This window comes from Anopheles funestus, chromosome 2RL, assembly GCF_943734845.2.
Source record: "Anopheles funestus chromosome 2RL, idAnoFuneDA-416_04, whole genome shotgun sequence".
Classification (NCBI taxonomy): Eukaryota; Metazoa; Arthropoda; class Insecta; order Diptera; family Culicidae; genus Anopheles; species Anopheles funestus.
In genome coordinates this window covers 18,511,299-18,523,925 of record NC_064598.1, presented here as the reverse complement: position 1 = coordinate 18,523,925, position 12,627 = coordinate 18,511,299, and the positions used below count along the sequence as shown (strand labels likewise).

The following is a 12,627-nucleotide window of genomic DNA, read 5'->3' as shown; positions in this document are numbered from 1 at the left end:
ATCTCTGGATACTGACGAAGTTTCTGCGGACTTCTTGAGAGTTCCTCAAAAAATAATCAGATCAAACCTCGGACATCAAGAATTCATGTTCTTGATGTCTGAGGTTTGATAGAAGGTTCCAAACTACAAATCTAGGCTCAGAATTATAAGAGCTTTGGGTTAAGATCCAAGTTTTACAGACACATTTCCACTATCTCCTCTAGAACAGCATGATACCCGGTAATTATTCGCTTTTTTCACTAATCCGATTTTTTTCGAACATCTAAAAAAAGTGTTTTCACTCTCCATTTATGAGTTTGCCAACCCCTGGTATAGCGTCCATCCGTACGCTCGTATCGTAGTCATAAATTAGGAATCTGATCAAACTGTCCGCATCGACGATGGTGGTAATTATTATCTATGCCGCAAACCTTCCACAGTCGATTAGCGTTTGCATGTTTGCGTCTACTTTCGCCATCACTATTTATCTCTGGGGAGAAATAGTGTTTAGTACACATTGTAGTGCATCATGCAGTTGTTACGGAAGGTAGAACGTTCATCGTCTTTTCTTCGAGTGTGATAGAATAAATTAAAGCAAATTGCTGCATAATTTCACAATCACAACACAAAAAAAAAAACATGCGGATCGCCAGTTCCGCATCACGCACAGAGTGTGTATACGAGAATGGCGATTGTGTATGATCGTTTGTTATCTTGCAACCTTGTGTTTGTTGTGCTCAGACATCTCTAGAGTTCTACAGCTGACAACCGGTCCGGGCAGATGGTGGTCGATCCAACTGCTCAGTAGCGGCGCTCGTGTCCTAAGGCGCAAACCGATCAGTGGACGTATGTTTCGGGTACAAAATATTTCAAATCCCTCTAATGGAATGACGGAAGTGAATAAGGCCCCGAGGGTCGTGTGTTGTTGTTTGTTGATCGAAAAGACCTTTACCCGTAGTCGTTTAGCATCTTGATGAACCTGTTTGTTCTACTACATGGAATATGTATTACTGCTAGACGGAAAGTCCATCATAACCTTGGGTTTTGGATCCAGCGCCGACTTGAAATACGGTGATTTGTGTTGTGTAGAAAGCTTTCCATGCAATCATAAATATTGTAAAGCATCTATTGAACGGTTCGTATACAATGTTGTCTATTTCCGGCTTGTGCCCTGGAATGGTTACATTCCTTTATTCTATTCTTTCGTTGTAAGGCTTTCGATGTCTAATTGGCACCCGTGCCGGAGTGCTGTTCGTAATGGCAAGCCCCTTTTCTAGTTATCCTTTCACCATTGAGTTGGAGCAGCAGAAAGGTAGGAGAAGGTTTTTTAGAACACTGAAGTTTTAGAACAGTGACGAGAGAATGAATATGTATTTTATATTATTTAAATCAAGAATTAATTCAAATATACGCAGTAAAGTATAGTTTTTTTATACAGGTAGAACGGCCTGGAGTAAAGTATATTTTATTTTCAATTAATTTCAATATCACATATTCGATTCCAATAAATTTATATATCAATTTCTGTATTCGACATGGAAAAGAGAGAGAAAAAAAAACGATTCCAACAACCAATTCCATCCAGAGAATATGTTTACCATATGGAGGAAATGTTATTTGCAGACCCTGTTTGGTATGACACCATTAACCCCAACCACATGGAACCGATGGTACCCGCAGTTGTTGAAAAGTTCATTTTTCTCCACCACACACTGATGCCACCAATCGAAACCGCGCATCATTCGCACAATGAAACCAACATACCACTTGGAAAGTCAATTTTGTGTGATCTTATTTGTTTCATCTATTTTACCCTGGTACCGTCGTGTCCATTGGCTTCTAGTTCCGCACTTTGAGCAGCTTCGAACGAACGAACGATCGAAACTGTTCCCATGTTTACTCAGCACACTTCGTGCGAATGTCGATGAGTCAGCATGGATGTACCACCTTCGTGTTGTGTCTTTCCAGACTACTTACGCGACCACTCTCTGGGGGGTGAAGGTAAGGTGTCACACATAATTTACGTAAGAAAGATTTGTCCTGCATGTGTCGTCGTGTAGTTCCGGGACAAGGTTTCTCAAGGTGTACGACATAAAGGTAAGGTGTTTGACATTCAAAGAGGTGCGCGCTGAGGCTCTTCATGGTACGTGTACAGTTTTGGCCAAGCCCCACAAACAGTAGTGACCAGTGGAAGAAGGTGATTCAATATATAGGCCACCGTAACGAGTGAGCCGCGAAACTCTTGATGATTTATTTCGATGAGGCGTTGATTTTTAAATTAAGCAATTTTTACCTTTTCGATGCGAGCATCGTTTTGCGTACACATCCCCGTTGGCATGTGGTGTTTTCTGTATGTTAATTAGTCCCAAAGGTAAATCACTGTTCCGACACGAACGCATCGCTAATTGATTGGAGTGCTGCGGCGTATGAGTGGGTAATGAAAAAGGAAACAGCACTTAGCGGGTGTACTAGTTAATATGATTAGATAGTGGAAATGTGAAACTTTAAAAACCACGGACAACTCATCGTCACTAAACGAACCAGAACGAAAACAGGGTTGGTTCGTTGATAGGTTGAGGAGTTGTTTGATTCTAGAAGAGAAGTACTGCTTTTATAAAAAGTTAATCTTAATTGCATATTTTCAAGACACTAAAACTACGCGGAATTTCATCTCTTTAATACTGTGAATCTCCTAAACTAGGGTCGATCTAAAGAGATGTGAACGTTTGGTGTCATTCTCACAATGTGTTCAACATACTGAAATCCTGACGAAATAGATAACTGTACGACTGAAAAAGTTCCTCAATATCCCTCAATGTCTTTTTTTCTTACATGTAGGGTAGACATTTCTGTGATAACGATTATTATAGTCTGTTTTCAGACCCAAGATAGATATAGGTTTTTGAAGATCTTTCAGTCCACTAGCCTATGAATATCACCGCTAAAACAATGATTGATTCTTTAACATAGTCTCTTGCTTGAGGAATAAGACTTCTCCTTTAGGCAACCGCAGGATCGCAGGAAGTACTTTGCCGGAAGTGCAAAAGAGTTCTGAATTTTGCCATCCATACGAACATAAATCCTGATTGTATAAGCTTTACTAATTTGACTCACGGTGTTGGGCTTTCTGGATTGTCTGGATGACTTGCCTAAGATATGTAAATAAAACAGACATACTCAAAGCTGAATATTCCAGAAATCCGACAAATGCTCTCGGGTACTAACCGAAGTTCCAGTTGAGAATTCAACCCGAAGATCCCGAGATCGAACGTTATTGGAACCTTGCGCCACTAACAATACTATTTAACCGGTCCAATTTATGTTGTAAAATACTGGGTAAAGGCAATCAATCATTTTTATATAATATCATATATGTACTTGCACTGTCGATAAGTTAAATGTTGCAAACAATTATAAATTTCTGCAATTATAGTAACTTCATTCCTACTTCATAAATCCTTTCAAATTCTGATTTTGATACGCACCCGGTATCCTTTCTCTATAGAAGTAACACCATGCTTTCCATTTACTTAAGTTGCTCTAGAAAAAAAAACAAACTGGATATCAACAAAACATTGGACAAACAGCCAATCTGTTCAACGACACGATCCCTTCCAATTAGGGACAAATTTTAGCATACTTCATAAATCACTGCTGACGGTGTGTGTGCGCGCGCCCCTTAACGATCGCTACTGAACCACTACCGTTCCGGACACAGTTAGTGCATCATAAAGTCCGGCCTCGGTATGCCACAATTCTAGCGACAGAGCCGGGCGTGGTCTAAAGAAAACGCGAAGCAAATCGAACCTGGTGAAGGGTACTGTGAGCAGCAAAATTTTGACTCGACTGAAAGTAATTAAAACTGTTTCTCGTATAAAGGGGTTTACGTACCAAAAGCCTTCCTACGTTCTTTAATTTAATTCTTTCAACCTTTCAGCCCTTGGCACCAAACACCGGGACACCTTCCCAAGCCAGGGCGGGTAACCCATGTACACCGCTGATAAAACGCTGCACCAGTCGCGGAATGCAATCCAACGCAGCATCGATACGCTTTCCATTACGGTCGCACAAAACCCAAGCGCGGGGTAAATGGGAGCTGAAAAGCTGAGAAATCTGACAACTTCTTATCTGGTTACAACTCCCACACCCGCACTGTACCCGGGAGATTCGTGTGTGGGAGAATCGAATGCAACCAGTTGCACATATTGATTATGGGTGAAGTTGCGCCGGAAAGCCGACGACGTGTACTGGTAAAAAAGGTTTGCCGGGCGTAATTAACGCCACAGTTTATCGTTAAATCGTGTTTAACCGGCTTTCGGTTTGGACCGTGCGGGAGAGGCCCTGTTCAGACGATCAGACGATCGCCAGCAGTCGCAGTTGGCTGAGCTAGATTTCAATTGCAAGTGCGTTTGAGAAGAGAACAGTTTAATATTTCAATTATAACGCCCTGTTCCCAATGATAACAGAGGCATAAGGACTGGTACCGGGTGCTATAATTTACGGCTTCATTATTGAACAGGTATCGACACTTGACGCCTTGACAGTCCGGTTAAACAGTCACCACCTCAACCACCCTTATTGTTATGTTGATTTTTTGATTTTGCAGTTTCAAACGAGGAGTTGCTTCCCAAACAAGTCTGCCCATTTCGAGCCACTCGCAAGAACCTTTGCAAACTGAGCACCAATTAATTATGCCATAAATTTGCACGTATCATGTGGCCGCACAGCTAGACAGTCAGTCTTCTTGTGCTTGCGATCACCGGACGGAAGTGGTTCGTGCGATCGTTTCGTGTTTCGTTGTGCGGAGAAATGGTTTGATCACGATTCGGCCTCATCAGCCTCATGTGGTCACTTCAGTTTACCTTTCGGGTGGTATAATATCGTTAGTCCTGTCGGTGGCGGTGTGTGTTCCACTTCAGATTTGGTCGTAGATGCCGAGCGACTGGGTGAAAAGAACACTGTTCGGAGATGAAGAAAAAAAATCGCTCAGACACGGCAACTGCAACATTGTAGTGTTGCGAGAGGTCACAACAGAAAAAAACACACACCCAGCTGGTGGTGAACATAAAAATGTACATTTGTTAGGAAATGCACCATAAATGCAGACAGACCTCGACTGCGCTCAACTTGGCACAGGGTTCGGGTAGGGTATTTTGCAAAAAAAAAAGTCAGGTATATTCCATACCCCGAGATATTGGCACTCGATCGGGGCAGGGTAATTTCAACCATGTGGTCACTTGCTTTTTGTCCATATGGTTTTAGGAATCCGTTCCGTACGTTTGCTGCCTGTCAATCCTATAAATCATGGCTGAACAATTGTTCCCAGATGCGATGGAATGTTTGCTGTCCGGGTATTCAACGATATGATAGAGGCCCCTTATAACTTTTACAACCTCACATGTCACATTGTAACCGAATAGCACTTGTCTTTCCCGGCGGTGGTCTACCCAATAAAGGGCCAACTTATTGGCACAGCATAAATTCTTTCACGAGCAAAACTAGCAGCAAAAAACTGCAGACAAAATATATGCCAATTAACCTCACGATCAACGGCGGTAGTACAACAATTGCCATAATCGTTAGAGTAATGGGATGTTTGTTATCTTCCCGATTGGGTCGCGTGCTGCGGCACAGAATGAGTTATGAGCACAGCCGCATTATTGTTATTATTGTCACTCGTGTAGTAAGTGATAACGTTTAAACGTGTCCTTGCTCAATGGGTTGTACCGTACGTTCATTCATGGTGGTTTAGGGTGAAAGCTCCTGAGAATGGTTTTGAAAGGTGTTTTTTTTCTCGCTGTAGCTGTTTTCCCTTATCATGTGTAGCAATGTTTGCAATTTGATAGTGTAAAGGAAAAAAAGGCGAGAGAAATCTGTCGTATGATAGTAACGAGAAGTTTGTTGCAAATACTTCATATCACGATGAGAACACTTGACCGTAAGTCAGTCGCTTGGGAAATCCGAACCTTGGGTAGTAAGTGTATCGTCACTAATTTATCGTTTGTTTCTTTAGTGTCTTTATTTCTTAATGATTTGCTGAGGTTCCAAGTACAGGGTGTGTCCGATGATTTTTTTTTAATAATTCTTCTTGCAATAATTTTGTTTTCTCATTGAGATTGGTTGCTATATAATCACTTTTTTTATCAATACGGCCAGATCGTTCTACCTGAAAAAATTTTTTTTATGAAAATTTCAACGAATTGGCCAACCATGGATGCCTAAGAAATTAACACATTTTTCTATCTATTTTGGAAATAATTCAGGATGAAGTTCAGCATACTATCTGACCTTTATTTGTTGAGAAGAGGTTGATTTATCGTCAGAAACATTTATCTTCAGTTCAAATTTAGAGAACTCAAATTCATCATGTTTCAATATGAAGTGATTGCAGACATTCCACGTGACGAGCCTATTAAAGGCTATAAAATCTTCTTCTTCTTGGCTTAACGACCTTACAGGTCACGCCGGCCATTTCTGGCTTACTAGACTTATTTTACCACGTAGCCGGATAGTCAGTCCTTGCTACGGGGGGACGGTCCGGATGGGATTTGAACCCGGTCCGGCCGTGTGGACTGGCGCCGTTTATCACATGCACCACCGGGCCGCCCCCAAGGCTATAAAATATTTACTTCATAAGATTTTGTTCCGTTAGATAAACCTTTTTTTATAAATTACATATTAATTTTATGTAATAATTTATCCATTAGATCTCATAAACACTCTTTACAGTCTCATCCTCACTGTCCTTTCGGGCACATCCCTAGCAATAGAAGATTACAAGAAGAAAATGACCTACACATAGAACCACCGTCAGGATGCACACGCATGCACCTTGAGGCAGACCATCTGTCTTCCTTTTATCTATCCAACCTTTTTCGGCATTATCTACACTTATTATTTCATTTAACATCACACCCTGCTGATTGAGAAGCAATAAAAAAAGTTTACATTTTTATCACTTTGCTTTTAATATTAAAAACTGCTCTCCCATCAGAAAGACTAAAATCAATAGGGAATGAACCAAGCTAAGGGATGGAGCTAAATGTAAGCAACGAACCCAGCATTGTTTACATTCTGTCTTGGGATAGACATTTTTCCACGACACAACCAAAAAAAAAAGGATGATTAAACCAAATCCCGAATACAAAAGGGTTTTTAATCCACCCGCATGGTTCTTTTTTTGTTGTTTAAGGATATGCTCTTAGTAGTAGTGGTGGTGATGGTGACAGTTCTGTGTTTATTTGCGTTCATATGAATACTCACACACACACCACATATGCATGTATGAAGCAGGACAGTGGTTGCTTTGTTGTGTTCTCCTTTCTTCGAAACCGTTTGACAGCTGCCGTGTCTCGCAATCGCGTGCATGCGCACGTGCGCCCATTGCAACGGCACGTGTTTGTATGTGTGCGCGTGTGCGAGGAATCGCAACGATGTGGTGGTGTGTTCCGTGCATTCGCTCCGGAAAGGACTAAAGCCCGGCCTACTGGTGTGCGTGTGTTGTTGCTTTTTGGAAGAAAATAAGTTTTCCAATCACTCAGCAGTGGAAACCAGCTGCTGCTGCTGCTGCTACTGTGAATCAAAATGCACAACCACCAAACGGACATCGTCTGCGAGAGTGCATATGTTTGTTACATGGGAAGGGATTTAAGACATTTCTTTCAGCTGCAGCTGCACACATCTTGATACATCAACCGATGTCTGTTTGCTTATTTGTTCTCGTTGCGCTTAATTTAGTACCGTCCGCGTTTATGGGCTGCGCGGAGGGGTTTTTTCGCCTCCTCCGCCCACCCCACAAGTCCCTTTTATCCACACGAAAAAAAAACAGAAGAGTTTTGATTGGGATGGCGGAAGAAAAAAAAAGGATGAAGTGGAGCAATCAAAACATTGCTGCACATCGTTGCACTTTGCACGCAAATTTATTATTTCCGGTTGCGTGTTTATTCAGCCCGGGGGCCCGAGAGTCTTTCTGGTCAACGGATGGGGGCAAGAACGGCATAAGAAATGCTAGAGGCTAACGTGTGCATTATTATTGTTTTATTACAGTTTCCTTGCGTGAAAAAGTGAAGAACAACGAATCAATGAAAAGTTACAACTTTCGTTTTGAAAAGTTGTTTCACCCAAGAATGGTTCATATTATTTCTATGAAAAGGTCGTCTCGAATCGAACGGATGGATGAATATTTTACATGCATTTTTCGTGCTGTCTGGACGGAAATGAAGAAGCGCTACCAAATCATTTAAATACATGTATTACACCTTTCTGGTTTCTTTTTTTCTCTTCTTCTCTCACACCTAACTACACACAAGTACTGTTTAGGGTAAAAAGTGAACAATTCCCCCCGCATGGAGGGTCAAAAAATGTTTTAGGGGTTTTGTTTGCCCTTTTATGCGTCCGGATGTGGCCTGAAAGGATGTGTTTAATTCAATTTTTGATGCGTTACTGGGCTTTTCCCCTAATTCTATCGACACGAGTGTCTTTTTTTTCCTTTGTTTTTACTTCATGATGTAGGTTATGAATGGACACAGAAAGGCTTACTGGGACTTATTTTTATAACACATTGGGGGATTCCTATTCTATGACTCAACTGTCAAACGGAGCTATCGTATATTAAAGCTAGAAAGTTAAAATTTTAAGACCTCAAAGACCTCAAGGAATTTGTTATCGAACAGCTGATCGAATCTTTGATTAAGATCTCTTTAAAATTAAGCTTAAATTTTCAAGCTAATTTGACGAGTTTAGCTGTGTTAAGAGGTGAATAAAGTAAAAGTATCAAAAGTCTTCTAAGATGGCTATCCTGCAATCGTATCGAGAGAGTTCCCAACAAACGAGACAATTCGCTATCTACTCAACAAAGATCCTTTCAAGCTAAATCAGTAGTCAAAATATTTTTTCATAAAAACCTATTTGTTTCTATTAAGATAGTAACATTCAAAATTGTCCAAACTTTGCTTTTCCAAAGTCACAACTTCCTAATGAAGACACTTATCATCGCAAAGCTCACTACTCCCTATTTCTTGCCCATTTTTATGGTTCCGTTTCGGAACTTGTTCGTATTCAACCTATCCGGCCAGGCAAGCAAAAGGCGGTGTAAATTAATTGATGATTATTTTTGCACCATTTTCCGTTTTACTCTAATGATCCACAAGAGAGAGAGAGAGGAAAACAAGAAAAAAAGAATCAAATGATTTGTACTTTTATATTTGGTAGATTTTACCGAGTAAGTGGTGTTCACCTTTTACGCCTTTCGGTAAAACCTACATATAGGTAGCCGTGCTGGGTAGTTTTGGGAAATAAATAAATCAGTAAACATTCCCCCCAAACCACCCAACAATAGGCAAAGGTTCTCCCACATCCCCCCAAGGTCAATTTAATCAAATCGCGATGATATACGCCTGGATACGGTCGGTAGCACCTCCAGAACGGGCCAACCGAACCGTGACAGACCTTTACCGTGGACGTTGGTCTAACAACAAAGGGGGCAATCGCGAAAAATATTCGGTTCCGATATGATCGTGAAAATAAACGAAAAACTCCGCAACAACAGCAACGGGTGGTAACATTTTCGACCCAGCCCGTCGATTTTTTCTCTCTCTGTTGGTGTCCTTCGAGAAGTACCGGGGATCTTTCGTGAGGTCCCCACGTGAGGTGTTACGTCGGGTGCGTTTGCGTTCACCTATTATGATGCGTGAACGGGATAACACACCTCGCCCTGCGTTACGCGTAGGTGCAAAGGAGAGAAAACTATCTCGAGAGAAATGGGAAAAAAGGACACGAAATTGACACGGAAAATACATTTAAAAGGTGTATAAGTGTGAACACGATGGGTGTGTATTTTATTTTGGTTTATCTTGCATATTTAGTGTTATGTCTTTTTGTTCTTTTTTGTGCGTTTTTTATTTTGTATCATTTGAAACCGATACCAATGACTATCGGGATCTTTTAGCCCTTAGACATTAGTTTAATTACTATTTTTATGAAGATTTTTCTTTGCACTTAAAGAAAGTGGAATGAAAAGTTGCAAAATAAAAAAAAAGTACCTTCGAGAAACACTGGAACGGCCATGTTTTTGGTGATAATGGGGCGTGTGTATTGCAGCAGGAAAATGAAAGCAGGCTGCCTATATAGCCCTCGGTCGCTCCTGTCCTGACGTCAAACTGCACACTATTGTTTTTCTTTCAACTGGACACTAGATTTGTGTCGGTTGGTTTCCGTGCCATCCACCCCACAAAGCACAAGGGGTGAACAGGGTGTCCCGTTGCGTTTGCTGGTGTTGGTGAGCTGCTGATTCTCCCTTTTTCGCACAGGATACACAGGACGACGTTTTAGGTGACGACAATCGTCCTGGACGACTAGCAGCAGCATGTATTTGGTGCACCACCGTTAATGGTGCGCACACACAAACACACAATTCCTGCTTATTCACACACATACACACCAATTGCGCACGCTATCGTGTACGTACGGTTGAATCTGCACACGTACGCGCACACACACGAACACACATTTTGGTAACAGCAGCAGCACTCCCTCGAGCACTAAATAATGGCACCGGACCAAGCCCTACTTTGACGCAGAAAATGGTGATATTTGGCTATCACCCCGATAGGAAGGATTTCACCGTTTTGCACCAAAACTCACACCAAACATACATACACCGCTTTACCACATCGAATCACGTATACTGCATTTATGTTGTACTGGAGAGTATCATCCAAGGAACCATTTACTTTTTATGTGCACTGTTGCTCCCGGGATGATAAAAGAAAAAGGACACACACACACTCGCGCACGCACGTTTTAAACTATCCTTTTTCACACTTTTCACGCAATGATGGGTATTTTTGTTGTTGTTGTTATTGTAGTAGGAAAATATAGACGTAATGACGTTATATTACTTCAACACGAGCCGTTGCTAAGAAACGAACGAAGAGTGCGTTCTTCCGCTGGGGCGGTACGATATTTTCTTCGATTTCCTTATCAAATAGCAAACTTCCGTCAGTCGTAAAGCGAAGCGGGTTCCCGTTTGCTTATGATTTCTTCTTTGGTGTATTTACGCTGCACCAGCATAAACGGAGCGATTCCTGTTTGTGCTTAATGCCGTTTCTCGAAGAACGGACAGAAGAATCTCTGCCGAAGGCGGGCAACGAAAAAAAAGGAAGACAATGCGAAAACTTGTGTGCGAAGAATGTCACCTTCGTCGATGGTTGGAATACGCGGGCGTAACGCGGCTCATCCTTGTTTCAGGGTGCGGTTTCGTTTTTTTTCGCGTTTTTTTTAATTTGCTATTGTTGCCACTTATTGTTTCCTATCTTTGGTTGGATGTTTCCGGCGCTTCGTTTTCTTGTTTTGTAATTTGCACTTGCTTAATTTGGCTTACAAAGTAACACACACGGTTTTAAGCGTAAAGTTGCCCCAAGTGGACCAAAGAAGTACAACCGATAGCAGCGCCTGAATGCAAACGTAGCGCTTTTTTTTCTAGTGTTATAATATATGCTCGATTGAGGCTTCCAGAAGACAGCAAGCGTGCGGTTTTAAAAACTGTTGCCGGAACAACGACCACGCACGTCCGCACGCTTCGAACGGTCACAGAAAACACAAACAGAGAAGAGAAAAATCGCTCGCCCTATACCGAGAAAACCGACCAGATCGCTTGGCGCACCAGAGCGCAAACGCGCATACGCGCAAAGAAGGGAGAGGTGATGCGAGCAGAGCAAAACGTCACCGACTTGTTCGCGTGCAATCTCTGTAGCGTGTGTAGTGTACAGGGTTCTTAAGCGCGTGCTCTCGTGCTTATTTGTTGCGAGAGAGTTTGCGGGATGGGAGAGAAATGAGTGAGTTTAGGCTGTGGTCGTCAAAATGCTGGTTAGGATATTTTTTTAAATTATTTGTTATTCCTTTTCTTTTGGAATAGGTAAATTAAGCTTTGATATCTGCAATAAGGGGTTGAAGCACACATTTCATGCGTAATGCTTATGAAGCATATTGGAGAACGTGATGAAACTGTAAGGGGAAATTGTAATTTTTCTGGCAACGTGTGCATCTACCTGCTGTGTGATGCACCTAATAAAATGCATCCTCATTTTTGGGGCTTTTCAGGCTTTCTTTGACTTTGTTTATCCTGCCACGGATGGGATTTGGTTTGCCTGTTATCACATGTCTTACTAGACGCAGCATGTTCCAGTCTGAATGATATGGTTTGTAAATAACACCATACATCCACAGGGGCAGATGAGTTGTGATAGGATCCAGCCGGGTGTGAGAGGTTTCGGACACTTCTATGATAAGTCAAGACCACGGTGAAAGTCACTAATCCAGATAAGCGATTGAATGAAGAAATCAAATCTCTAGTTACAAATCATTCAAGTGCCACTAGAGATCCACTTTGTCTTCTTGCCACCGTTGCCGGATTTGGTCCGTCCTGCCTAATGTAACTTGATTTGTCCATAGCACAGGTGTTGCGTATTGGGGTGGATATCCCACAACAAATGTGTAATTATTGCATCCATTATTTGATCGTCTTCTTCTAGGCGATAGTTTGGAAAGTCCGTTAACTTAGAATCTCAGGGATGCGGATCCAGATTAGATCTGATAGATGTATAGACGTCTGGTGGATTATGCAAATCAACAAGCGAATCTTCCCTTACA

At 41.7% G+C, this 12,627-nt stretch overlaps 1 protein-coding gene across 1 annotated transcript in view; it reads right to left on the bottom strand.

Annotated features, from left to right (window-relative positions):
* LOC125762488 (unconventional myosin heavy chain 6) overlaps nucleotides 1-12,363 on the bottom strand; it is a 41,084-nt gene extending 28,721 nt beyond the window's left edge. Inside the window, exon 1 of the mRNA XM_049424637.1 lies at nucleotides 10,020-12,363. Coding sequence (XP_049280594.1) covers nucleotides 10,020-10,044 — 25 coding nt within the window. The 5' untranslated portion in view covers nucleotides 10,045-12,363. The remainder of the gene's footprint in view (nucleotides 1-10,019) is intronic.
* Between the last annotated feature and the right edge of the window lie 264 nt (nucleotides 12,364-12,627).